At 51.0% G+C, this 26,579-nt stretch overlaps 1 protein-coding gene across 4 annotated transcripts; it reads left to right on the forward strand.

Moving 5' to 3' along the window:
- Positions 1 to 1,359: 1,359 nt before the first annotated feature.
- On the forward strand, positions 1,360 to 25,894 carry P3H3 (prolyl 3-hydroxylase 3). 4 transcript variants are annotated; one of them, XM_038379007.2, is made up of 15 exons: positions 1,360 to 2,473; positions 3,289 to 3,441; positions 6,195 to 6,378; positions 6,532 to 6,663; positions 7,933 to 8,066; positions 8,358 to 8,447; positions 8,876 to 8,928; positions 9,204 to 9,262; positions 10,092 to 10,216; positions 10,381 to 10,476; positions 11,116 to 11,266; positions 14,302 to 14,419; positions 23,553 to 23,628; positions 24,142 to 24,282; positions 25,171 to 25,894. In XM_038379007.2, the coding sequence occupies exons 1-15, from the start codon at positions 2,042 to 2,044 to the stop codon at positions 25,387 to 25,389; spliced, it is 2,163 nt and encodes a 720-aa protein (XP_038234935.1). In that variant the 5' UTR covers positions 1,360 to 2,041; the 3' UTR covers positions 25,390 to 25,894. The 4 variants fall into 4 exon arrangements, with proteins under 4 accessions (XP_038234935.1, XP_043357102.1, XP_043357091.1 ...); XM_043501167.1 differs by lacking the exon at positions 24,142 to 24,282 and having other exon boundaries at positions 1,744 to 2,473; XM_043501156.1 differs by lacking the exon at positions 8,358 to 8,447 and having other exon boundaries at positions 1,747 to 2,473.
- The last annotated feature ends 685 nt before the right edge of the window (positions 25,895 to 26,579 follow it).

Here is a 26,579-nt window from a genome sequence, read left to right on the forward strand (position 1 = left end):
TGTTACCATACACACTGTAACAAGAGTGATCAGGTAAAGTGAGCTATTACCAGCAGGAGAGAAAAAAAAAACTTTTGCATGCATCTGATGAAATGAGCTGTAGCTCACGAAAACTTATGCTCAAATAAATTTGTTAGTCTCTAAGGTGTCACTAGTACTCTTCTTTTTGCGGATACAAACTAACATGGCTGCTACTCTGAAACCTGTCAGAAGACAGGTTACTGGGCTAGATGGACTGTTGGTCTGCCCCAGTATGGTCACTCTTACATTCTTATGTTCATGGAGCCTTTCACCTGTAGGACACCATTTCAATTCTGCCCCAGGTTGAAGGGACTGGCTGGCCCAGAGGGACTGGGGAATAGGATACATGGCCCTTTATCCCTGGGGCACTGCTTCCAGTGATGGAATCCAAAGAGTACATTAACCAGTAACAGCTTAGACTGTCTCTCAGGTGTATTCTGAGAGAATGAACATGGGGTATCAGTTCAGACAAAAGGGGCATCAGCCTGAGAAGAGATTGCCTTACAGATCTGGTCTAGTTTATTCATGGGCAGTGGGTAGCATAGACAGGGGAAGGCTGGGTCTCCCCAAACAGCTTTGCATGGCCCAGCCCACGCTCTGCCCCCAGACCCCTTTCTGCCTGCTTCCAATTCCCTTTCCGCTCTTCTGTGGCCGTGAGGCTAGGGCAGGTAGGCTGGGGCTGGTGCGCACAAGGGCTGGGGCCACACTGTGCTGCCCATCCGTCCACCCGACCGGCACTGGGACCACGCTGCCCACCCAGAGCTCTGGAGCTGAGAGCACTCTGGCTGCACCGCCTGCCTGGGGCTGGGAGTGTGCAGGGTGGATGGTGGCCATGGAGGTGTGTGCTCTGGGCTCCAGTGGGGGAGGGGGACAGAAGAGGAGGGGCAGGGCCTTGGGCAGAAGGGGAGGGGCTGGGGGCTAGCTGCCCATGAGTTTATGACTGCTAAGCCAGGCTGCACCATGGTAAATACAATACTGGGATGTGATCAAGAGACACAATCAAGTTGGGGAAGGAGAGAGTGTTGTAGGTCTGTCGGCCCATGCAGAGTGGGGATTGGGTTGGCCTGAGCATCCACACAGTCATCAGGTCACTGTCGATTGCCAACCCCAAGCATTAAAAAATCATGAGTTAGGACCCCAAAACATGAGAGTTTAAACAAATAATAAATGTCAGGGTTTGAGGCTTCAGGGTCATATTTTCAAGCTTTTCTCCATGCCTATGAAGGCTAGAAATATACTCATTTTTTAAAATGAAAGTTGAGTCTCCTGTTGTCACATGACTCAAGGAGCTGGGGACTTGAGAAATCCCCCAAACATCCCAGACAGAATAAAATTGAGGGGTGGCAACAGTAAGGAGCTGGCCTGATCTTCAGAGGTGCTGAGCCAACCTTTACTGCAGTCGATGGCACTGCAGACACTTGCTACCTTTGCAAATCAGATACCAGTGTCCACCGTAATTGCTTGGCTGTCAGCCTTTTAACCACTGCTCCAGGCAAGGGATTTGGGAGTGGGGGGTCGGAGGGAGAGAGGGGCGGTGGTTTACACACTACAGTGGGTGGGCTGGGTGAGAACGCTAAAATGCCCCCTCTGCTTGAGCCCGCTCGATCCAGATTTGATTCCTGCCGGCAGGGTGTGAGGGACCTGCAGGGAGGGGGATCCCTGATAGCAGCCAGGTTTACTGGGGTGTGTGGCTCTGTGCGTCTGACTATCTCCTTCTTACCATGTGCCCCTTTCTACAGACTTCCCTCCAAGCAAGCCACGCACACGGCGCAGGCCCTGCTCCGCTGCCTTGGCTCGCCGCTTGGGAAGAATTTCTACCCCCTAGCGCCTCCCTGGTCTCTGTATCCAACTTCCCCTCTCCCATCCCAGCCAAACAGCATCGAGAGCGGTGCCTCCGCCTCCTTCCTCCAGCAGGTCCAGCGGTGAGGTCCCTCTGCCCGGAGCCCTTCCCTCTAGCTGCGTCTTCTCCCTCTCCCCTGCACGCTCCCAGCCCTCTGCAGCCCCCTCCCCCTGCTCTGTCATGGCCCTCCTCCTCCTCCTCCTCCTCCTCGCCCTCTCTGCCCCGGGCACGTCCCTCTTCTCCCCAGGCTCGGGGCGGCTGCTCCCCTACGATCTGCTCTACGCCGATGGGGTGCGGGCCTACTTCGCGCGGGACTGGCCCCGGGCGGCCGAGCTGCTGCAGCGCGCCCTGCACAGCTATTCGCAGCTGCTGGAGGCGCGGCGCGGCTGCCAGGGCAGATGCAGGGAAGAGAGCGGCTTCGTGGGCTCGCCGGTCGCGCCCTCCTGGGAGACCCGCTTCTTCGACAGGGTCCTGCAGCGCGCCGAGTGCCTGGGGGAGTGCCTGGGGCGCCGGCTGGGCTCGGAGCCCTCCCTTCACAGGGCCAGCAGGGAGATCCAGGAGGACTTCGAGCAGAGGGAGCCCTACAACTACCTCCAGGTGGCCTTATTCCAGGTGAGGGGAGGGAGCAAGGTCCTATCCCCACTGCTGATGTGGCTACGTGGACATCCTCCTGTGCCCCGGCTTCCTCCCCCTGCCTGCACCCCTCTGCTGGGGAGGGGCCCAGGGGGAGGGCTAGGCTTGGGGAACCTCCCTGGGAGGAACCAGAGTCCCCATGCCTCCCAGGTACAGTTAGGGTCTTGACTCTACTTCTCCAGCCTTCAGCCCTAGTGCCACTGTCAAGCTTGGTTTATGCATAGGCACAGGTGTTAATGACTGTTGCATTCCAGCACCTGCCCCCTGTGATTTTTAGGCTACCCAGAGAAGAGACACCAGTCTGACAATGGGAACAGCCTGTGTCTGGTCCACCATTCACACAGCAAGCAAGACAGTGTATTGTTTGTGTGTAGATCCTCCAGAATTAGGCAATCAGCTGGGGAAAGTGAAAGAAAATCAGGAATGGGTGGGAACACCAGAGTAGAGGTTTCATCCCATCCCGTCTAGCAAGGAACAGCATGACACTGTTTATAATTAGGTCCTACAATAATAACTACAATGCCAGACATGGGGGATGGATGGGGCACAAAATGGGGTGGGAGGCTCAGGCAGGCAGATGGAAATGAGGAAGGTGTGTAGATGAGTTTGCATCTCATCATATCCAAAGGGTTCAACATGGCACATTGTTTTTAGGCCTATTCTACAAAAACAGTTCCAATGCAAGGACAGCTAAAGGCATGTGGGAGGGGGTTGGTCGAGTGAGTTTTTTAGACATGAGAAGGGTCTGCCCAGGACATGGCAATTGCTCTCTGAGGACTGTGTTGTCTTTGCAGCTGAAGAAGCTGGATGAAGCGGTGTCAGCAGCTCACACGTTTTTCGTGGCCAATCCCCAGCACCTACAGATGCGTGAGGACATGGAGAAATATCAGCGCATGGCAGGGGTGAAGCCAGAGAGTTTCCGAGACCTGCAGGCCACACCATACTGGGTGAGATCCCCATGAAGATCTGTACACCTGGGGAACACCTCAACAAAGCCTGCCAACTTACTCCTAGTGGTCAGGGCCCAAGATAAAGCCTGGCTTCCCCACCCTGGCTCCATCTCCCCACAGGGGTCACGGCCTGAGACCTGTTTCAGAGTAGCAGCCGTGTTAGTCTGTATTCGCAAAAGGAAAAGGAGTACTTGTGGCACCTTAGATACTAACAAATTTATTTGAGCATAAGCTTTCGTGAGCTACAGCTCACTTCATCAGATGCATTTGGTGGAAAATACAGTGGGGAGATTTATATACACACACAGCGAACATGAAACAATGGGTGTTACCATACACACTGTAACAAGAGTGATCAGGTAAGGTGAGCTATTACCAGCAGGAAGTGGGGGGAGGAGGAAAACCTTTTATGGTGATAATCAAGGTGGGCCATTTGCAGCAGTTAACAAGAACGTCTGAGGAACAGTGGGGGTGGGGTGGGGGGGAGAAATAACATAGGGAAATAGTTTTACTTTGTGTAATGATCGATCCACTCCCAGTCTCTGTTCAAGCCTAAGTTAATTGTATCCAGTTTGCAAATTAATTCCCATTCAGCAGTCTCTTCGTTGGAATCTGTTTTTGAAATTTTTTTGTTGAAGGATAGCCACTCTCAGGTCTGTAATCGAGGGACCGGAGAGATTGAAGTGTTCTCCGACTGGTTTTTGAATGTTATAATTCTCGACGTCTGATTTGTGTCCATTTATTCTTTTACGTACAGAGAGAGTCCAGTTTGACCAATGTACATTGACATCATAATCAAAAAGGCTGACAAAGGAGGTGCTGTCGTCATCATGAATAGGTCGGACTATGAACAAGAGGCTACTAGGCAGCTCTCCATCACCACTTTCTACAAGCCATTACCCTCTGATCCTCTGAGGGTTACCAAAAGAAACTACACCATTTGCGCAAGAAACTCCCTGAAAAAGCACAAGAACAAATCCGCACAGACACACCCCTGGAACCCCGACCTGGGGTATTCTATCTGCTACCCAAGATCCATAAACCTGGAAATCCTGGACGCACCATCATCTCAGGCATTGGCACCCTGACAGCAGGATTGTCTGGCTATGTAGACTCCTTCCTCAGGCCCTACGCTAACAGCACTCCCAGCTATCTTCGAGACACCACTGACTTCCTCAGGAAAGTACAATCCATCGGTGATCTTCTAAAAACACCATCCTAGTCACTATGGATGTAGAAGCCCTTTACACCAACATTCCACACAAAGATGGACTACAAGCCGTCAGGAACAGTATCCCTGATAATGTCACGGCTAACCTGGTGGCTGAACTTTGTGACTTTGTCCTCACCCATAACTCTAGGTTTCAGAGTAGCAGCCGAGTTCGTCTGTATTCACAAAAAGAAAAGGAGTACTTGTGGCACCTTTGTTAGTCTCTAAGGTGCCACAAGTACTTCTTTTCTTTTTACCCATAACTATTTCACATTTGGGGACAATGTATATCTTCAAATCAGCAGCACTGCGATGGGTACCCGCATGGCCCCACAGTATGCCAACATTTTTATGGCTGACTTAGAACAACGCTTCCTCAGCTGTCGTCCCCTAATACCCCTACTCTACTTGCGCTACTACCCAGAAGTCACCTACTACAGGACAGGCCCAACAAAGAAAATAACAGAAAGCCACTAGCCATCACCTTCAGCCCCCAACTAAAACCTCTCCAACGTATCATCAAGGATCTACAACCTATCCTGAAGGATGACCCATCACTCTCACAGATCTTGGGAGACAGGCCAGTCCTTGCTTACAGACAGCCCCCCAACCTGAAGCAAATACTCACCAGCAACCACACACCACACAACAGAACCGCTAACCCAGAAACCTATCCTTGCAACAAAGCCCGTTGCCAACTCTGTCCACATATCTATTCAGGGGACACCATCATAGGGCCTAATCGCATCAGCCACATTATCAGAGGCTCGTTCACCTGCGCATCTACCAGTGTGATATATGCCATCATGTGCCAGCAATGCCCCTCTGCCATGTACATTGGTCAAACTGGACAGTCTCTACGTAAAAGGATAAATGAACACAAATCAGACGTCAAGAATTATAACGTTCAAAAACCAGTCGGAGAACACTTCAATCTCTCCGGTCACTCGATTACAGACCTGAGAGTGGCTATCCTTCAACAAAAAAACTTCAAAAACAGACTCCAATGAGAGACTGCTGAATTGGAATTAATTTGCAAACTGGATACAATTAACTTAGGCTTGAATAGAGACTGGGAGTGGATGGGTCATTACACAAAGTAAAACTATTTCCCCATGTTATTTCTCCCCCCCACCCCACCCCCCAGTGTTCCTTAGACGTTCTTGTTAACTGCTGGAAATGGCCCACCTTGATCATCACCATAAAAGATTTTCCTCCTCCCCCCCCCTTCCTGCTGGTAATAGCTCATCTTAAGTGATCGCTCTCCTTACAGTGTGTATGATAAAACCCATTGTTTCATGTTCTCTGTGTGTGTATATAAATCTCCCCACTGTATTTTCCACCAAATGCATCCGATGAAGTGAGTTGTAGCTCACGAAAGCTTATGCTCTAATAAATTTGTTAGTCTCTAAGGTGCCACAAGCACTCCTTTTCTTTTTGCGAATACAGACTAACACGGCTGCTACTCTGAAACCTGCCATTACCAACTGAGCAAGAAGGGTGCGGCCCAGACATTCACCAGGGGAATGTTCCTTTTCAGGAGGCATACAAGACTGGGGTGCAGCAGTACAATGTGGACGAGTACCTGCAGGCTGCTGTGAAGCTGGAGGAGTCGCTCGAAGAGGTACTATTGGCACTGGAGGATTGTCGAGCTCTGTGCGAGGGGCCCCAGGAGGATGGCACAGAGGAGGAGATGCAACCCGGACTTTATGAAGCCATTGCAGGTAGTATAGAGGCACTGAGGGGTGCTGTGTTGCTGGACATGTCATTCTGCCTACTCTGGACATGTGCCATCTCCCAGCATCCTGGCCTGGCAAAAGAGGGAACTGTTGTACGGCTGGAGGTGCTGCTCTTCATCCCCTCTCTTTCCCTTTCAGCCCATTATATTCAGGTCTTGAAGTGCAGGCAGCACTGTGTCCTTGAAGTTGCCACCAAGCCAGGACGGGTTTCAGCCACAGATGATTTCATACCATCCCATTTGGATTTATTGCAGTTTGCTTATGATCAAGGTAAGCAGAGACACAGGCCAGCAGGTGGTGCTGTGACACTAGCGAGTGGAGAGAGAAAGCCCCTGCAGCTACCCAGCTCTGCTATACCCAGCTGGGGCAGTGTGATACTAGGTGGATGGTGCAAGCCTAACTAAGCTCTTGATCTTTCTCCTCCAAGCCCATCCCCATTGCTCTTTTTCTACATCACCATGGACAGCCTCACCATCCTCCCAGTCATTGAGGCCCGTAAGCCAGAGTCCGTCTTTGAATTACCCTTCTCACTGAACCCACATGTTCAGGTCATTTTTAATCTGGCCCCTTTTTCTCAAACGACATCTCTAAAATCCTGGCTTTCCTCTCTGTCCCCATGGCCAAAACTCTTGTCCCACTCACCTCATTTCACATCTTGTCTACGGTGACCTCTTCTTCTCCAGCCCTTTCTCCTTTCAAGTCAGTTTAGAACGCTGCTGTTAAAATCACCTTCTCAGGGCTCTGACCATGTCAGCCTCCCCTGGGCATCCCTCTACCGGCTCCCCCTGCGCCTGCCCGTCAGACACAAACCCCTTGGCTTTCCCAATAAGGCCCTTTGTGAGTTAACCCTGCCCTGCCTGGCTGATCTACTGAGACTGATCCCCATGGTCACTTTGCCAGTATGCCCACCACCATCAGTCAGTTTCTCCCTTCAGCCCTGCGTGCTCCCTCCCATGGTGCCCCCTGTGCTTGGGGAAAACATCTGGGTAAAATCCAAACAGCCAATGCCACCTCCTCCTCCTCCAGTTCCCTCACCCCTGCCATGAGGCCTCCCAAACCCAGCCTGCTGATCACGGCCAGGCAGGTGACAAGCTGTGGCAGTCTCTTTCCCATCCTTCTCTTCTCCTGTTCCTGTCCTCCCCCTCCCCCCACAACCTCCTAACCTCACTGAGAAAGCTCATTGGAGCTAGCAAACTGAGCCAGTTGTTCCGCAGGCTCACTGCTTGTCTGGTGTATCCCCATCGCCCACCCTTCAAAGGCTTCTGCCTTTAGATCTTAATCCCGTCAGGGCAGGAAGTGTCTTCTTGTGCATCTGCAGCGGCAGGCACAATGGGGCCCTGATCCTGACCTCTGGATGCTGCCATGGTATAAAATATTTACTAATAACAATAGCTTCATAGTCCCAGAACTTCAGAGGTATGGATAGGTGCCTAACGGCCATTGATCACAATAGGAGTTAAATGCCTAAATACCTTTGGGGATCTGAGCCATAGTTGCAGAGCCTTATTATGCCCATCTCCTTCTCTGCCTCTGCCCCAGTTGGGAACCAGGCACTGGCTGCTGAATGTGCTGCTTCTTACTTGCTCTTCTATCCTTCGGATGAACTCATGCTGGAGAAGATGAAACGGTATCGTGTGGAGCTGGGAGAAGGAGCATCAATCATAGCTAGAGAGGTACCAGCAACACTCCTCCAATTCTGCCTTCTCTGAATCTCCTCTCACCCCCTATGGCTGGGCCAGCATTGTGGTCCCATTGGGGAGAGATGCCTCTATGTTTGGGTGTGCAGAGCCCAGGGCTGAATTAAGATGGAGACTGACTCTCCCACATACAGATCATCAGGCCAGGGTCTCCCCAGGGCAGAATCACCATGCCTGTGTGGGGTTGGGGTATGGATGGGGGTCTCCCTGGGGTAAGGTTGGATTCCCTTTGTGGGATGGTTGTTTGACATTTGTGTGCATCTCCAGAATATTCAGCACTATGTGCAGAGATCTTTGATGGAGAAGAAGTTGATTTACTATGCAGTGGAGCATCTGGGAGGAACTTTTAATGACCCTGTAAGTAGCTGCATCTTCTTTCAGAGGGCTGAGTTCTCCCTGCCCTAGTCTCATGAGGGCAATTTATTGCTCATTAACCTGTGGAACTCACTTCAGCAAGATATTATCCTGGCACTGTAAGAGTTAGACTCTGATGTGACCTCCAAGGTGAAAAGAAGATTCTCAAAGCCCACCTTTCTCCTGCTCCTGGGACCCGATATGAACCCCAGCTGGGGGTGAAGGAGCAGGAAGGAATTCCCATGTGGGGCATTATTGGGACTTTATGCATCCCTTTGAGCAGTGTCAGAGGCAGGGACACAGACTAGACAGGCCCAGTGGTCTGATCTGGCCTGGGCGGAAGAGGGGCACTGGACTAGGCAGGTCCATTTGTCTGATCCAGCATGGGAGTGGTTTGCTGGGTGACTGAGCCCCTGGTTTTGTTTCTTTAGGACCCTTGGACCCCCGATGAGCTGATTCCTGGAAGTCTGAAGCAAAAACACAGGTAAGAGCCAAACCAGCCTACTTGGACTGAGTTGGAGGCGTGCTGAGTATGGGAGTGGTGATGTCTGGAAGGGAAAGGGGTGAACTAGCAGAGATGGGGGTGCATTACTTGTGTTCTACAGGAGTTCTGACTAAATGATCACAATGGTCCCTTCTGGCCTTGGAATCTATGACTGTGACTCTGACTTATTGCTGAGTGTCTGACTGAGGAGGGAGCTAGGGACTATATCTCTGGATACTGACAGCCCCCGTCTGTGTCTCTCCCTTGCTCCCAAGGGAGAATCAGGAGAAGCAGAGGCTGGAGAATCTGGATGTGGGAGAGCAGGAGCAAAGGGGTGAGTAAAAGAGCCTAGAATGGGAGACAGAGACCACTGAAAGGCAGGGCTAAATACAGCCTCAGCCTCTACTGTTCCAGGCTCAATGATTTTAATGCCAGTGTGGATGCAGACTTACTTCCCAACAGTGCACAGGTTGCCTGGCAAAATCTTCAAGTATACATTGCTTCTGGGAACTGTGGGGTAGGAGCCTCAAGGGCATTGCAGCTGGAACAACTTGGCACAATGCGAATGTAGATGTAGAGCAAACTTGCCATGATTCAGCACAACTAGTGTGGACCGGTTGAATCATATGGGCTTAAGCCATGTCAATCCAACAGGCTCAGTTACAGATGGATCAGTTCTGCAGTGGGGAGAGAAGAGGTGATAGTGGCTTTGCTAAGCTTGGAAATACATTACTACATTGTTACTGGGTAGGTGCTGTAAGCTGCCCAGCACAGACTCCTATATTCCCAGCTCCTGCAGGGCTCAGTCTGGGCCAGGCCTGGCTCCCGAGGATGCTCTGTGGTAACATACAGGAGATCTTGCCCAGGCTTGGGCATGTTTATAATTTCTCCTGTCAGATATGGGGCGTAAAGGGGGCTGATAACTCTGAAACAAGGCCCCCCTCCCCCCCAACCCTGCAAACTACTAAGAGCAATCAGTGACACAGTGTTTCTAGGGGTAGGAGGTGGGCACAAGATCTGAGAGTGAAAAAGGGGGGTGATTTGTTTGCCAGATTTTGTTCCTTTCGGTGTAGTCTAGGGATCTTATTGGATTCTCAGTTGCTTCTGCAGATCCAGGCAGAACCCACAAGGAGGCTGAGCCCTTTCTCCCTCCCCCTGCCTAGGTCCATTCACTTTTGAGGGCATCACCGTCACTGTGGATTCTCACCAGCTGAATGGATCCCAGCGGGTCGTCTTTGACAGAGTCCTGACTGATTCTGAATGTAAGGACATTCTCCGTCTGGCAAAGGTGAGGACAGGAACCTACAGGGGCACTTTGACACCAGGGAGGTGGGGGGTGGGAGAGAGCCTTCACTGGCCCAATGCTGCCATCCTCAGCAGAGACGCTGTAACATCAGGGTGGAGGAGAGAAGGAGGGACACCAGGTTTGAAACTACCTTCCAATCTATTCAGGCAGCTGGCAGCACAGAAGATGGTTACCGGGGCAGACAGTCCCCTCACACCCCCCATGAGAGATTTGAAGGGTTAACAGTGTTAAAGGCTTTGCAGGTAAATGGCTCAGTGCCTTGGCATGTGTTAGGGTCCCATCCCATGGGTATGGCTTGCCTCAGGGAGTTCCTGGGGCTCCAGCTGCTTGCTCGCTTGCCTGTTGGGTGGTGAGGGTTCACAGGAGTGTTCTTCTCTCTGTGGCCCATGTCCATGGGCTGTCTCACAGGCCTGCTCTCTTATATGTGGGGGTGACGGGTTCCCAGGGCACATTTCTCTCACATGTACGCTCCCCTCCCATGGGCTGGTTTGGGGTGTCTCTCTCGGTCTCATTACTCTCGCAGTCAGGCTGTTTCTGTGGAGGCACTGTTTCACACAGGCACAGGAACAGGCACAGGTTGTGCGTTTCTATCCTGCTTCTCGGGGCTGTCTCAGGAGTTTTGTTTCCTCTGTCATTTCCCAGAGTGCTTCTTTCCCTCTGGCACACAGGACGGTGTTTTTCATGGAGGTGATATTTCTCATGGCTTTTTTCTCTCCTGCAAGTGCACGATCACAGGATTTTCGCACTCATATCCTTGCTTATGCATGTGTATGATCATAGGATTTCTTACAGGCATGCTGCTCCCTCACACACACATGTTGTTTCTCACAGATGTGTTCTTTACACTTGAGGTTTCTCACAAGCTTGTTTTTACCTTCCAGCTGGCACAGGATGGGACCGTGAACTGGAGAGATGCCAAACTGCTCCTGCATGCCAGCGAGAAATCCCGGAAAATCGTAGAGTCCTATTTCACCCCTGGGAAAAGGCTCCATTTCTCATTCACACACCTCGTGTGCCGCACAGCTGTAGAGGGTAAAGAAAGGCTCCATGTCTAGTTGGCAGCCGGTATCAAGCGGAGTGCCCCAAGGGTCGGTTCTGGGGCCGGTTTTGTTCAAAATCTTCGTTAATGGTCTGGAAGATGGTGTGGATTGCGTTCTCAGCAAATTTGTTGATGACACTAAACTGGGAGGAGTGGTAGATATGCTGGAGGGTAAGGATAGGATACAGAGGGACCTAGCCAAATTAGAAGATTAGGCCAAAAGAAATCTGATGAGGTTCAACAAGGACAAGTGCAGAGTCCTGCACTTAGGACAGAAGAATCCCATGCACTGCTACAGATTAGGGACCGAGTGGCTAGGCAGCAGTTCTGCAGATAAGGACCTACGGGTTACAGTGGACAAGAAGCTAGATATGAGTAAACAGTGTGCCGTTGTTGCCAAGAAGGCAAATGGCATATTGGGCTGTATAAGTAGTGGCATTGCCAGCAGATCGAGGGACGTGATCGTTCTCTATTTGGCATTGGTGAGGCCTCATCTGAGTATTGTGTCCAGTTTTGGGCCCCACGCTACAGGAAGGATGTGGAAAAATTGGAAAGAGTCCAGCGGGGGACAACAAAAATGATTAGGGGACTGGAACACATGACTTAGGAGGAGAGGCTGAGGGAACTGGGATTATTTAGTCTGCGGAAGAGAAGAATGAGGGGGGATTTGATAGCTGCTTTCAACTACCTGAAAGGGGGTTCTAGATCCATCCTCTTTGGAACCCCCTTTCAGGTAGTTGAAAGCAGCTATCAAATCCCCCCTCATTCTTCTCTTCCGCAGACTAAATAATCCCAGTTCCCTCAGCCTCTCCTCCTAAGTCATGTGTTCCAGTCCCCTAATCATTTTTGTTGTCCCCCGCTGGACTCATTCCAGTTTTTCCACATCCTTCTTGTAGTGTGGGGCCCAAAACTGGACACAGAACTCCAGATGAGGCCTCACCAATGTCGAATAGAGGGGAACGATCACGTCCCTCGATCTGCTGGCAATGCCCATATGTAATGGTTCGGACTCACCCGGCAGCGCCTCCTGCTGCTCGTCTGCGGGAATTAGCATGTCAGCCTCTGGAGCGCCCTCTGCCGTCTGGTGATTCGCCTTACCACTGAGCCTGGTCCCTCCAAGGACCTGGTGCCTCCTCCCACTGAGGTGCTGCCCCCTGGCAGTAAACCCCAACAATCCCTGAGGGTCTCCTATCCCCAGGGAACCCGCACCCACTACCCCCACCTTGCCTCAGTCTTGGCTACTGCCAGTCATTGCTTAGCCCCACTCCCCAGGGAAGACTGCAGTGTATCAGCCACTCATCACTGGCAAGGGGGGTTGGACCTGCTGCCTCTGTCTACCCGTGGGCTACCCCCTTGCAAACCCAGTACCTAATAGGCCCTAATCTAGGCCTCGCAGTCTGGGGGTTTCCAGGCCAGAGCTCCCCTGGCCTTTCCCTCTCAGCCCTGCTCCAATCTAGATACTCCTTCAAGTCCCTGCAGCCAGGCCCTTCTCTCTCTGAATGCAGAGAGAGACTAGCTAAGCTTCAGCTTAGCAGCCCTTTTTAGGCCCAGCTGCGGCCAAAGCTCAGCCTAGCTTTTCTGGCCCTGAGCCCTGTCTCTCTCCCAGGGCTGGCTTTTAAGCCCCACAGGGCAGGAGCGGGTAACCACCCCGTTACACCCTACTTATACAGCCCAAAATGCCGTTAGCCTTCTTGGCAAGAAGGGCATACGGTTGACTCGTATCCAGGTTCTCATCCACTGTAACCTCTAGGTCCTTTTCTGCAGAACTGCTGCCTAGCCGTTCGGTCCCTAGTCTGTAGCGGTGCATGGGATTCTTCCGTCCTAAATGCAGGACTCTGCACTTATCCTTGTTGAACCACATCTGATTTCTTTTGGCCCAATCCTCTAATTTGTCTAGGTCCCTCTGGATCCTATCCCTACCCTCCCGCATATCTGCCACTCCTCCCAGTTTAGTGTCACCTGCAAATTTGCTGAGGGTTCAATCCATGCCATCCTCCAGATCATTAATGAAGATATTGAACAAAACCAGCCCCAGGACCGATCCTTGGGGCACTCCGCTTGATACTGGCTGCCAACTAGACATGGAGCCATTGATCACTACCCGTTGAGCCTGACGATCTAGCCAGCTTTCTATCCAACTTATAGTCCATTCATCCAGCCCATACTTCTTTAATTTGCTGGCAAGAATGTGGGAAACCGTGTCAAAAGCTTTGCTAAAGTCAAGGAATAACACGTCCACTGCTTTCCCCTCATCCACAGAGCCAGTTATCTCGTCATAAAAGGCAATTAGATTAGTCAGGCATGACTTGCCCTTGGTGAATCCATGCTGACTGTTCCTGATCACTTTCCTCTCCTCTAAGTGCTTCAGAATTGAATCCTTGAGGACCTGCTCCATGATTTTTCCAGGGACTGAGGTGAGGCTGACTGGCCTGTAGTTCCCCGGATCCTCCTCCTTCCCTTTTTTAAAGATGGGCACTACATTAGCCTTTTTCCAGTTGTCCGGGACCTCCCCCGATCACCATGAGTTTTCAAAGATAATGGCCAATGGCTCTGCAATCACATCCGCCAACTCCTTTAGCACTCTTGGATGCAGTGAATCCGGCCCCATGGACTTGTGCTCATCCAGCTTTTCTAAATAGTCCCGAACCACTTCTTTCTCCACAGAGGGCTGGTCACCTCCTCCCCATGCTGTGCTGCCCAGTGCAGCAGTCTGGGAGCTGACCTTGTTCGTGAAGAGAGAGGGTTGTACTAGATGACCTCCTGAGGTCCCTTCCAACCCTTATAGTCTATGATTCTATGAAAGCCCAATCCTAGCCATATTCCCCCTAGAGAGTCCCCTCCCCTCACATTCAGGGGGTGTCCCTGCTCACCCCAAATCCCAGCTGTGTCCCTTCCCTTCACACTCAGAGTCTCCATGCTCCTGCTTGCCTCTAATCCCAGCTGTGTCCCCTCCCCTCGCACTCAGGGTGCCCTTTGCCTGCTGTATCTTCCTAAGGTGCAAATGTTCCCCTGCAATGTCCCGTTTTAGGGGACCAGGATGATCGCATGGATCTCAGTCACCCAGTTCATGCTGATAACTGTCTCTTGGATCCTGAGGGGAAAGAATGCTGGAGAGAACCACCTGCCTACGTGTACAGGGACTACAGGTAAGACTAGAGGGGACCCCAGAGCTGAGAATGTCAGGAGTGAGAATATCTCCCCAGCTCCAGAGAGCACTATCACTGCAGGATGAGAGGGACCCCTGAGTTACATAGGTATAGAAGGATTGCTGGACTGGAGCAGACCTGACATCTGGTCCCTTCTTGCCTTGGAATCTATGAATCTGTCTAGTTCTATGTCCTGTCTGTGACTAGCCAGGACCAACTTCTTCAGAGGAAAGAGCAGAATACCCCATAGGCAGATGTGGGATAATCTGCCCCCCATGTTAGGTCTCACCCTGGTCTCTAATTGTTAGGGATTGATGTAAACCCTGAAGAATGAGGTTTAACATCCCCTCCAAAATGTTTGTGGTCATTAACTATGACAACTCTGGGTAGCCTTGTTATCCATAGGAATGTCCAGTCTCTTTCTGAATCTTGCTAAGTGCATGGCCTCAGCAACTTCCTGGGGCTGTGATTTCCACAGTGTAATCCCAAATTGGGCAGGAAAGCATTTCCTCTTGTAGTTCTGAATTTCCCACCTTTCAGTGTCATTGAGTGTCCCTGTGATGGTCAGTGCTTGCTGGAAGCATTGCCCAATGGTTACTGGGCCATGCTCTCCTTACTGTGGAGAGGGGTTGGTAGGGGAGCCCTGGCCCTCCACTCCATCAGGCAGGGCCGTCCCTACCTATGGTGGTGCCCTACGCAGCCTGAGCACCTGCGCACACCCCCCACGGGGGGAGCGGCCACTCCGCTGCAGGGCCAGCCCCTCCGCAGGGGGGAAGGGCTGCGCTCAAGGGCTGCAGGGCCGTCAGGGAAGGAGCTGTGGGGGGCACCAGCAGGGAAGCTCCTGGATGCCCAGGACTGTGTGGGGGATTAGTGGGGGATCTGGCACCGGCAGCAGCAGTCAGGCCCGCCCCCCCCACTCACTGGTGGCAGCGGGAAGCAGAGCAACCCAGTCCCAGCCCGCTCCGCTCCCCCAGCTCCCAGCCCTGTCGCTTGGGCTAGGGGGCTTGGAGGAGGGATCAGGGCTGCCCCTGCACTCACCAGCAGCGGCAGCAGGAAGCGGAGCAATGTGGCTGGGAGCTGGTGGAGTAGGAGCGGGCTGGGGCCAGGTCGCTCTGCTTCCCACTGCCGCCGCTGGTGAGTGCTGGGGCGGGCCCGACCCTTTCTGCCGGCTCCAGTACCCCTAATAATCCAGTGGGCCTTGTCGCTCGGGGGAGGGGCTTGGAGGAAGGGGTGGAATGGGGGTGGGGTGGGGGTGGAAAGTGGTGGGGTGGAGCAGAACAGGGGCAGGGCCTTGGAGGAAGGGGTCGAATGGGGGCAGGGCGGGGGTGGAGCAGGGGGGCTGGCTGGGGTATGGGGCTGCCCACTGGAGCCAGCACCACATATGGAGCATGCAACTGCCATGGGCACCATGAAATTTGGTGCCCCAAATTATGTGGTGCTCTGTGCAGCTGCGTATTCTGTGTATGCCTAAGGATGGCCCTGCCATCGGGCTCCAACCCAGAACCATGGAAAGGTTACCACAAATCCAGCACCTTAAGGCCGCCCTCCCTAGGCCACTTTCTACCACCCACTGTGTAGGCCAAGTTTTGCAGTCTGCTGTGAGCAGGTAACAGAGAAAGGTACTAACAGCACCTTCAGTCTGTCTGGGCCCAGCAGTTAGGCTCCTCTTTTCCAGAGGAAGGTGTGATGGGATCCCTGGGGTGCAGCCTGGGACCATGCCCCCTTAATTCTCTCCAACTTGGGCTATCTCTCATAATGCCTTGCTAGTGACCAGCAGCAACCCCTCTGAGTGCTGAGATCACTCAGAACAACTGCATGTGGAGCCCCACACACAGCTAGATTGCATGAGTGCTCTCAGAGCCACTCATGAATCATGCAGAGAAAGGCACCAGAGCCAAATCCCCCCAGCTCCCAGCACTGTACCCCAGGAATACACTCAAGATGGGCAGTGCAAATTTATTAATTGGTTCACCATTTCAAGAATGAAAAGAGGACATGCACCAGCTTTTGTAAAACCTGAGCAGATGTGCCCCACACTTCATACAAACTCACTGATAAAGATAAATAAACAAATGTATTGATTATAAAAGGTAGATTTTAAGCAATATTAAGTAATAGGCAAAAAGCCAGAGTTAGTTACCAAAAGAAATAAAATATAAGCACACAGCCTAACTCTCAATCCTATTAGACTGGGCAGCAACTGAATTATGCAGTTTTTCTCACCCCACTGGATATTGCAGTCCTTAATATACAGTTCCTTAAACCTGGGCCAATCTCCTGTGTTGTAGTCTTGTATTCTTCTCAGTGTCTTGGTTGCTTGCAGCATAGGTGGGGGCAGGAGAAGGGCCCAGTATATGTCCACACTGTCTGTTTTATACCCTCAGTCCATGTGCTTGGGGAGCACAAGTCCAGGCATGTCTGGAGGGGATTGCTGAATCTCTCCAAGGGAGGTTGAGCAATTCCCCTGGTGTGGTCCCATGCAGGTGAGTCATTGCATCGTAGCTCCCTTGCTGGACAATGGCTGTTGATGGGTTGTTTGACACCCCACCTGGGCATTGGTTACTTTTCTTACTGTTACCTCTGGGGAGCTAATATGTGGTTGATTCCACAACTTACAGCATGCTTTAGTGACAACCATACAACACAATTCTCATAACTTCATGTGCATTAATGATACACATATATGGATAGAGAAATGACTTTCAGCTGATCATAACCTTTCCCCTCATACCTTACAAAGGATGCTTGATATGTAAGATCAGGATTATATGAAAATGAGGACTATGAGGGTTACGGTATGCTCACCCAAGGTATAGAACAGTGGTTCTTAACCTGGGGTGCACGCATCCCCTGGGGGTGCAAGATGTCCTTTCTAGAGGTGCGAGACATGCCAGATTTTTTTAGAAAGTAAGTCATCGAAAACACAAATTAAGCACAGGCACGTAAGTACAACTACTTAGTTTTATCAAACCTATGTATTTATTAACATTATACATGTTTTAACAATTACTGTAATATACAAACAAAAAATATATCTAGTTTTAAAAAACTGACCTACTTCAACGATTTTTAATAAGGGGTGCGAGAACATATTTTTATTTTTGATAAGGGGTGCAAGAACATATTTTGAGAACCAAAGGAGTGCAGGTTGCAGTAAAGGTTAAGAACCACTGGTATAGAATGTCACAGAAGGCTCCTTTAGCACCCCTTCTCAGGGGCTCCCAAGGCAGGTCCTCTGCTTGGTCAGCCCCCTTCTAAGCTGTCTGCCTTCCTTTTAAGCTCCCTCCTCCATCTGGAGCATGCTCTGCAGGTGCACCGGCGTGGGGTCGTTTGGGCCCAGATTTGCTCTTGAAACTTAAGCAGTTATACACCCCATCACACACCCTCCCCCTCAAGTTTGGTGCTGGGGTACTCCCCGGTGGTTCTCATTCTTCCCCTGCCCGTGAAAAAAAATCTATTCATTCTTATGGTCCCACCCTCTCAGTTAAGTACTTGAAAATGATAGGGCTGCAGCAAAGGTACCGCCACATGATCATTCGGTTGATATCCTTCACTGAGTTCAGCCAGAGAAGGGGAGCATGATCTGTCACTAAAAGGATTCCCCAACAAATAATATCATAATGCGTCTACAGCCCGTTTCATAGCCAGGGCTTCCTTCTCGGTGATGGAGTAGGAGATTTTTCAATGAAACAGCTTCTGGCTGAGGTATAGGATGGGGTGTTCTCCTCTGTCAACGCCTACGAAAACACTGCTCCAAGACCTGTATCTGTCTGCAAAGTGAATCACCTGGAAAAATCCAGGAGTAAAAGCATTGGTTCTTGGCTTAGCTGTTCTTTCAGCTTAAATGCCTTGTCGCAGGCTTCAGACCATCAAATTTTCTTAGGGCTCATGTACTTTATCAGGTCTATCCGGGGGTCTGCAGTGGTGGCAAACCCTGGTACAAAGTGTCTGTAGTACCCAGCAAGGCCCAAGAAGTGACTTTTTTGTGGTTGATATGGGCCATTGCTCCAAGGCTTGTACTTTACCCACTAGCAGCTTCAGATGCCCGCCTCTTGGCTGGCAGTCTGTACTTGGCCAGGTTGGCCGTTAGCCCTGCCTCTTCGAGGGATTGCAGTATCGAGATGAGGCGTCTTCAGTGTCCATTCCAGTCGTAACTATAAATGACAATGTCATCGATGTACGCCAAGGCACACTCCCCATGTCATCAAAGTACACGGTCCATCAGTTGTTGGAAGGTGGCTGTGGCTCTATGAAGGCTGAAGAGCATGATCTGAAATTGGTAGAGACCAAACGGTGTATAGAATGCTGTCTTCTCTTGTGCTATGGTTGTCAGAAGTATCTGCCAATAACCCTTTATAAGGTCAAGAGTGGATATGTACTTGGTAGCCCCAGGCCTCTAGCAACTTATCTACTCTAGGCATAGGGTACACAATGAACTTCAATATAGCATTTACCCTTTGGAAATTGATGCAGAATCTGGTTGACAAGTCAGATTTCAGCACCAACACGAGGGAGCTCCTCAGCCACCCCTAAGTTTAACATGGCCTGTAGTTCCTGGGGAACCATCTCCCACATTTTCTGTGGCAGGGATTGGAGGCTCTCTCGGACCTTTTTTCCCTGTTGAGTGTCCATGTGGTGTGTAGGCCAGGTGAGTGCATCCTGGCAGTGCTGAAAAGACTGCGGGAAAGCTTCCATTAGCCATAGTAACTGTTATTTTTGTTCAGGCTGTAGTTCTTCACCGTGGATACCAATCCAGCATCGCGGCCCAAGGATGCCTGTGGGCTGAACTCAGGTGGAGCTGGTGCTATGAGGAGGCCGGCCTTCCTGTTCCCGCCAAGCCATTAGCAGGTTCACATGATAAATCTGCATTCCTTTTCTCTTCCCTGGCTGGTGAATTTCATAATTGACCATCCCTGCCTTCCTTACCACTTCAGATGGATCTTACTGCCTGGCCAGTAGCTTTACATGTTGGTTCTATCAAAATATCTCTTCATCACCCTGTCATCCTGACCTTATCTTTAGGAAGGGTCACTGTGTCCCTGTATCATCTTTGGGGAGAGTGTTTATACCTTAACTTGGTATCGGGGTATTCTGGCACGATCCTTCTGGAATGTGTTTATGCAAGTATCCTGTACCTAGCACTACTTCCAGTGTCTGTGTTTTTGCAATACTAGCCCTGTTCTTGCCACATTCAGTGAACTTGGAAGTTTTGATGTTTTGTAATGGGGCTTGACTTTAGTTCAGGCCTTACGGCTTATACCAGGGACCCTTATACAAGGCCTCATGTCTCAGGCTCTCTATTTCTACTACGTTTCCCTTTCAGGGGTTTGTTACCTCATAATTTTTTGACCTCCTGGAAGAATTCTCAGTCCCTGCCTAAAATCACTGGGTAGGCTAACGTATGGGCCAGCCTTGCCCATACTTTTCCTGTGTGGTTTCCTACTGTGAGTTGTACCTCCCTCATGGAATATGTCAGATATTGCTGTGCATGCACTGGAAAGAGATGGCTTCCCTTGGGTTATCTCTTGAGTCCTGCTAATTGCTCTGTGATCAGTGTGTGGCTGCACCCCAAGTCTGTTAGGGCCGACACTTCTACTCCATTGATCCATATAGAGACTAATATCTTGGCTGGGCCTCTTTCTGTAGCCCGGGTGACTGCAGGCAATGCCTACCCATAGGAGCACTCCATGAAGGGGCAGTCGTGGCTGAAATAAACTCATTGTCCGCATGAGAAACAACTCCTGGCTGAGGGGATTTTTCCACCCCTGGCCTGCTCTGGGGGAAGTTGGATGCCTGTGTGGGGGCCTTTCTTCAGGACTGGGCTCCCCCCCCTTTCCTCGCCTTGGGGCCAGGCTTACAGGGTTTTGTCATAATGCTGCTCGCCTGTTGGGGAGGACCTGACATTTGGTTCCCTGGAAGGTGCCTCCATGGCAGGCACTGTGGTCTGCAGTCATTGATCCCCTGGGACGAGCATTTTCTGTCTTGGATGTTCCCGCCATTAGGCCTGCAGCTGGTAAATAATTTTCAGACAGCCTGATGAAACTTTCAGCCAAGTTTCACAACAGCCACTCTGACGCCTCAGCTGGGAGAATCTGCATAAACTGTTCCAGAGCCACTTGTTTGGTCACCTGTTCCCCAGTCTGCTTTTCAGGCTGGACGCACTGCTACCAACGTTCCTTAAACACTCTGGGGTACTGCTCAGAGCAGGGCCCCCTGGGGAAATCTTTCCTGGTGAAGGTGCTATCAGTGGGTTTCTACCATAACAAAGGTATCTAAAATGGCCTCCTTGATGCTGGCATAGTCCTGGGCGTCAGTGGCATTAAGCTTCTGATATGCAAATTGAGCTGTCCTGGTAAGATTTGGTGCCAATAAAACAGCCCAGTGTTCAGTTGGTCATCAAGTTGCTGTGGCAACCCTCTCAAAAGTGACTAGGAGAGCTTCAGGGTCATTGCCTGGCCCAATCTTCATGAATTTGACTGGGAGGTTCATATCATGGTGAGGCTCAAGGTCCCAGCAACTAGGTTCAGACTTATTGTAGAATCATAGAAAATTAGGGTTGGAAGAGACCTCAGGAGGTCATCTATTCCAACCCCCTGCTCAAAGCAGGACCAACCCCAACTCAAACATCCCAACCAGGGCTTTGTCAAGTTGGGCCTTAAAAACCTCTAAGGGTGGAGATTCCACAACCTCTCTAGGTAACCCATTCCAGTGCTTCACCACACTCCTAGTGAAATAGTTTTTCCAAATATACAATCTAGATCTCCTCCACCACAACTTGAGCCATTGCTCTTTGGTTGGTCATCTGCCACCACTGAGAACAGCCTAGCTCCATCCTCTTTGGAACCCCCCTTCAGGTAGTTGAAGGCTACCCTCATTCTTCTCTTCCGCAGACTAAATAAGCCCAGTTCCCTCAACCTCTCCTCATAAGTCTTGGGCCCCAGCACTCTAATAATTTTCGTTGCCCTTCACTGGACTCTCTCCAATTTGTCCACATCAACTTTCATAATGTTCCTGTGAGGGGGTGAACTAGGCCCTGAGGCCCCCTGCTGGAGGCCTCACAGCTCTGCCACCCCTGCCCTAAAAAAGAGCAATAGGGAGGACCTCCAAGCTGACTAGAGTGTCTGCATGGGATGCAGCCAATCAAGAAAGGGGCTGCAGGGAGCTGCCAATGAGGACCCAACAATCTTGTATAAAAGGAGCTGCAGGGCCATAATGAGTTCAGTCTGCTTGCAAGGCCTGGGGGAGCAAGAGGTGCTCCTGGCTGGCTGCAGGGGCCAAAGCAGGTAGTTACTGGCAGGAACTAGGATAGCTTCTGGTTGGCTGCTGGGACTCAACTAAGATGGGCTACAGGAAAGTGGCCCAGGGAAACACAGAGCAGCAATTAGTAAAGGGATGCAGCACAAGGCTGCTATACTTAAAGAGTCCTTGGGTTGGGACCCCCCCACCAGCCACTGGGGGGAATTGGCTATGCCCTAAGGAAGGGAATTAGAACTATGGCACCCTGGGGAAGGGGGCTGCATTACTGGGACTGACTCAGCAGGGAGCTGTGATCAGAGAACTGAGTCCAAGAAGGCTGGCTCAGCAGGAAGGCTGGGGTCACTGAAGACTCAAGTAGAGGCAAGGAGTCCCCAGGGAAGAAGCCCTCAGGACGCTGCTCTGTTCCAGAGTAGGAGCCTTTCAACCTGGCTGGACTGACCTAGGGCACCATGATGGGCCCTGTTGGGCTGGTTAAAGACTGAGCCCAGGGAGGGCTGTAGAGGACACACCCAACTGAGGATACTGTGATGGACCCTGTGGAACTGTTTTAGAAGACTGAGCCCAGAGAGGACTGCAGAACCCTGGGGACATTTGGATTGTGTACCCCAGAAAGGGTTTTTCACACATGGACAGGGTGTGTCTTGGCCAGAGGGCTGAGTCACCGAAGACCCGGCTGACAAGTGCAGTGGCTGACAGGGGGCACTGTGAGCACAAGAAATTGAGGGGAAAAAAGTGCAGGCATATGCATACTCGACCAGGGGGCACTAGCAAGAGGTAAGTGCACCCCATCCCAGTCCCTTCTTATTCCCCCTGTTTTCTAAGGCAACTCTCCCATGTGATTCCAGTCTGTTCAGTCTCTCTTCATGCAATGGTATTTCCAAGCCCTTGATGATTCTCATTGCTCTTCTCTGAACTACTCTAGTTCTGCAGTATCCTTTGGTGATGGGGTGATCAGTGCTGAGTATCCAGGTGAGGACACACTAGTGATGTGTATATAAAGGCATTATGGTATTCTCCATATTATTACCATTTATGCATCCTAGCATCTTGGTTGCTTTTTTGACCACAGCTCCTCATTGAGGAAAGGTCATCACTCAGCTGTCTATAGTGACATCCTGATTTTCCTGAGCTGATACAGTAAATTTAGAACCATACAAGGTGTACAAGTCATTTAATTATTTTCCTTCACTGTGTGTTGCTTTGCATTCATCAATACTGAATTTCATTTGCCACCATGTTGCTCATTCCCCTAGCGTGTTTATGTCTCTCTGACCCAAATAATGCTGTGTCATCTGCAGATTTTGCTTCCTCATTGCTTACCCAGGGCCCTTTCCAGCTCATTAATAAATATATTAAGCCTAGTACAGACCCTTGAGGCCCCTGCTCTTAATCATTAGGCAGGATGAAAACTGTCCATTTATTCCTACTCCTTATTTTCTGTACTGGAGCCAATTTTTGCTCCATGATAACACTGCCTCTCATCCTGTGACTTGACTTCTTCAGTAGCTTCTTATGTGAACCTTATCAAAGCTTCTTTGAAAGTCTAAATTATGTCCATTGATTCTCCGTTATGTTTTACTGACACATTCAAAGACTTCTAAGAGATCAGTGAGATAAAATTTTCCTTTGTAGAATCCATGCAGGCTGCACCCCATCAGATAACAAACTTCTAGGAGTTTTCTTATTGTTTTTAATTATTACTTCAACCAGTTTGCCTTGACACAGCCATAAAGCTCACTTGGCTGTAATTCCATGATCACCCCAGGAGCCTTTTTGGAGAGTGGGAGATTTGAGCCCAGCAGGGAGCCCCTCACCAGGTCAGGAGATTTGGGGAATGAGGATTCTCCACTATCCAGCTGCTGTCTCCTTTCCACAGTGGGATCCTCTACCTCAATGATGACTTCCACGGTGGGGACCTGTTCTTCACTGAACTGGATGCAGTGACCATTACAGTAAGTCTGAGCCTGGCCCAGGGTAGGAGGGTGGCTGAAGGGGTGGGAGTTAGCCCTGAAGGCAGATGCTGGGGAGGGGGAGCCAGTTGTGTGGTAGGCCCCTCCAAAATAATCCAGCCCTAGCAACTCAGCAGATTCAAACTGGGGCAGCCAAAGGCAAATTTAGGAAAATCTCAGGACAGGAGAGACGTTAACACCTTCCTGGCTGCCGTGTCCCATCTTCTGCCAGCCTCTGTGTATGTCTTCCTGTTTCTGTCCCATATGCTCTTTTCTTTCTTCCTTTTCCTCTTTCTCTCCCTTTCTACCCTTCCCTGCTGCCCATTTTGTCCATGGGCAGCTTTTGGTTGAAGTCAGAATCCCTGTCAAAGCCCACTTCCTTAATGCTACAAGAGCTGTACCCCCAGTTCAGCATCCCAGGTGAATTGCTGATTGCAGGGCAGGGGGGCCATTCACAGAGCTAGGGGGGTAGCCTGTGAGACCCCTGGCTTTATCACTTCCTCCTCTCTGTGGCAGGCTCAGGTGCACCCCAAATGTGGGAGGCTGGTGGCCTTCAGCTCTGGAGGGGAGAATCCTCATGGTGTGTGGGCAGTGACCCGTGGGAGGCGCTGTGCCATTGCTCTCTGGTACACGCTCTCTTCGGAACATGCAGAGCAGGTAATGCCGCCCCTTGGGTAGTCGGGGGCCCATGGAGGGAGTACCCTGGGAGGATTGCACCAGGACAGGGCCAGGTCCCAGGAGAACGGCTTGTGAGTGCATCCCTCCTCCAAAGCAGGGCCTAGTACTGGGAGCAGTGTGTGAGGGTTCCCACCAGGGCTGGGTGAGGCTCCACTGGGGAGAGCAGTGGAGAGGGATTGCCCTATCAAGCCCAGTAGGAATCCCAGGGGAGGGAGCGGCAGCCTCTCATCCCCTGACCCCCCAAAGACCCAGCCTTGGAAGATGTAGGGGGGGTTGAAGAGCCTTCCCCCCAGCCTGGAAAGGGGGAGGGGGACCCTGCTGCAGCCCCAGGCCTGGAAGGGGGAGTGAAGAACCCCAGGAGGAGCACAGGTGAGGCTGTGGGGATTGAACTGATGGGGGCTAAGGAGGCTGAACCTAGTGCAGTGGGGGGGGGACAGTGTTAATTGCTGAGAGGGGATGGGCCGATGTGTGGGTGAGAGCTCCTGCAGCAGGGGATAAAACCCATTCCATGTGCGGGAGTGGGCAGCATGGCTTGTGACACATGCACATAGGGATGGGGAAGCAGAGATCAAAAACAAAAAGACTGAAAAAACACAATATAATAGATATTTTAAAAATCTTATGATTTGGGTTTTTGTGAGGTTGGGTTTTTCTTGTGTGTACAAATCTCATGATTTTTAAGGGTCTGACTCATGATTTTTTTTATCTCTTGAGGGTGGCAATAATGTGTGTGTCCCGCAGGATAGGGCTGGGGTCCTACTGGGGAGAACAGTGTACCTTGTCCCATTGCAGGGATGTGTGCTGAGGGGCAGAGTGGAGACCCCAATTGGAAAGGGGCTGTACCAAACTCCTCTCCTCTTGTTGCAGGAACGGATGGAGGCTGAGGACCTGATGAGACAGGGGGACATGGAGCAGGAACCATCACACACAGGTGTCGAGGAGCATATGAGGGCTGACCACAGTGGTGGGGCCTCCCCAGAGCCCCCCATGCCCAAGAGAAGAGCCAGATCCACAAGCCAGAGACGTACATCAGGCTCAGAGTCTGGGCAGCAACCCCAGAAGCTGCGAGCCAGGGATGAGTTCTGAGCAAGACTTGACAGCAGGAGGCAGGGCCACACATACTAGGCTGGTAGCTTCGGGACATGGGGTGGAGGTGTTCAGGGCAATTTATTAGTTCACTTGCCCCCAAAACGGGAAGGGATGCAGCTTGCTTCTCAGTGACATCACAAATGAAATGATGGCATCATGAGAACAGGAAGTGCCCTGGCACCCAGATCCATATTCACTCTCTTGACCTGAGAATTATTTTGTCACTCAGAACTAACAAGCTAGGCTCCCCATTTCTTTCTTCCAATAGAACCATCCATATTCATATAGGAGCAAAGTAGGGGAAAGTTCTTTGGATCTTTTTGGGTGGGGGATTTTCTTACTCTTCAGAGATTGGGTGAGAATGAGAGAAGCATTTGGAATTCCCAGGCCAACCTTCCTGTCATCTCCTTCCCCCTAGACCAGAGAGTCCTAAGATCAAGATGGGGAGAAGGAGGGTCAGGGGTGTGACTGCAGGAAATAAAAGGACGAATGAACAACCAGAGATTGAGAGGAGTTGTGGGTCTATTTGGCGAGAAAGAGAAGAGTCGGCTGTCTTGTGGAGGGGAAAGGAATGGAGATTTAATTGACAAATGATGGAGAGAGACTGAGTCCTGGAAGAGGGAAAACAAACCAGGCTCCAAAGACTCACTCCCTTCCCAACAGATACACATGGTAGAGGGGAGGGAGAGCCATGCTCTGCTTGGCATGGGCCTGACCCTTGTGAGGTTGAGGATCTCCTCTAGGGAACTCGCTGCCCTGAAACAAGGTCTCCACCATCTTTCTCTCTCACACACACACAAATACGGGCGGAGCAGGGCATTTATTATTGTCCAGCCTGGGATAAGAACAATCTGCTGTCACTGCCCAGGATATTAGCATTCAGAGATGGGATTATATGGTAGTCAAACAGGAGCTAAGAGAGAGGGAGTATTGAAAAGAGCAATAACCCCATTTCTGGGAGGGATTAGAACCAGAGAACAATCCAGGCTACATGAAATGCATAGGCCTAAGGGTCATTATTCCATACACAGCCACTGCCTCCCAGACTCTGTCCAGTCAGAGCTGCTGTATATGGTTAATCTCATCCCAGTGATCTTTGGAGGATGAGGAGGTTGAGCAGATGCTACCACACCTTTTACACTCTAATGACTTGAGGAGTTGCTCTGATACATATCTACTGATACCAG

Source organism: Dermochelys coriacea, chromosome 1 (genome assembly GCF_009764565.3).
Source record: "Dermochelys coriacea isolate rDerCor1 chromosome 1, rDerCor1.pri.v4, whole genome shotgun sequence".
Lineage (NCBI taxonomy): Eukaryota > Metazoa > Chordata > Testudines > Dermochelyidae > Dermochelys > Dermochelys coriacea.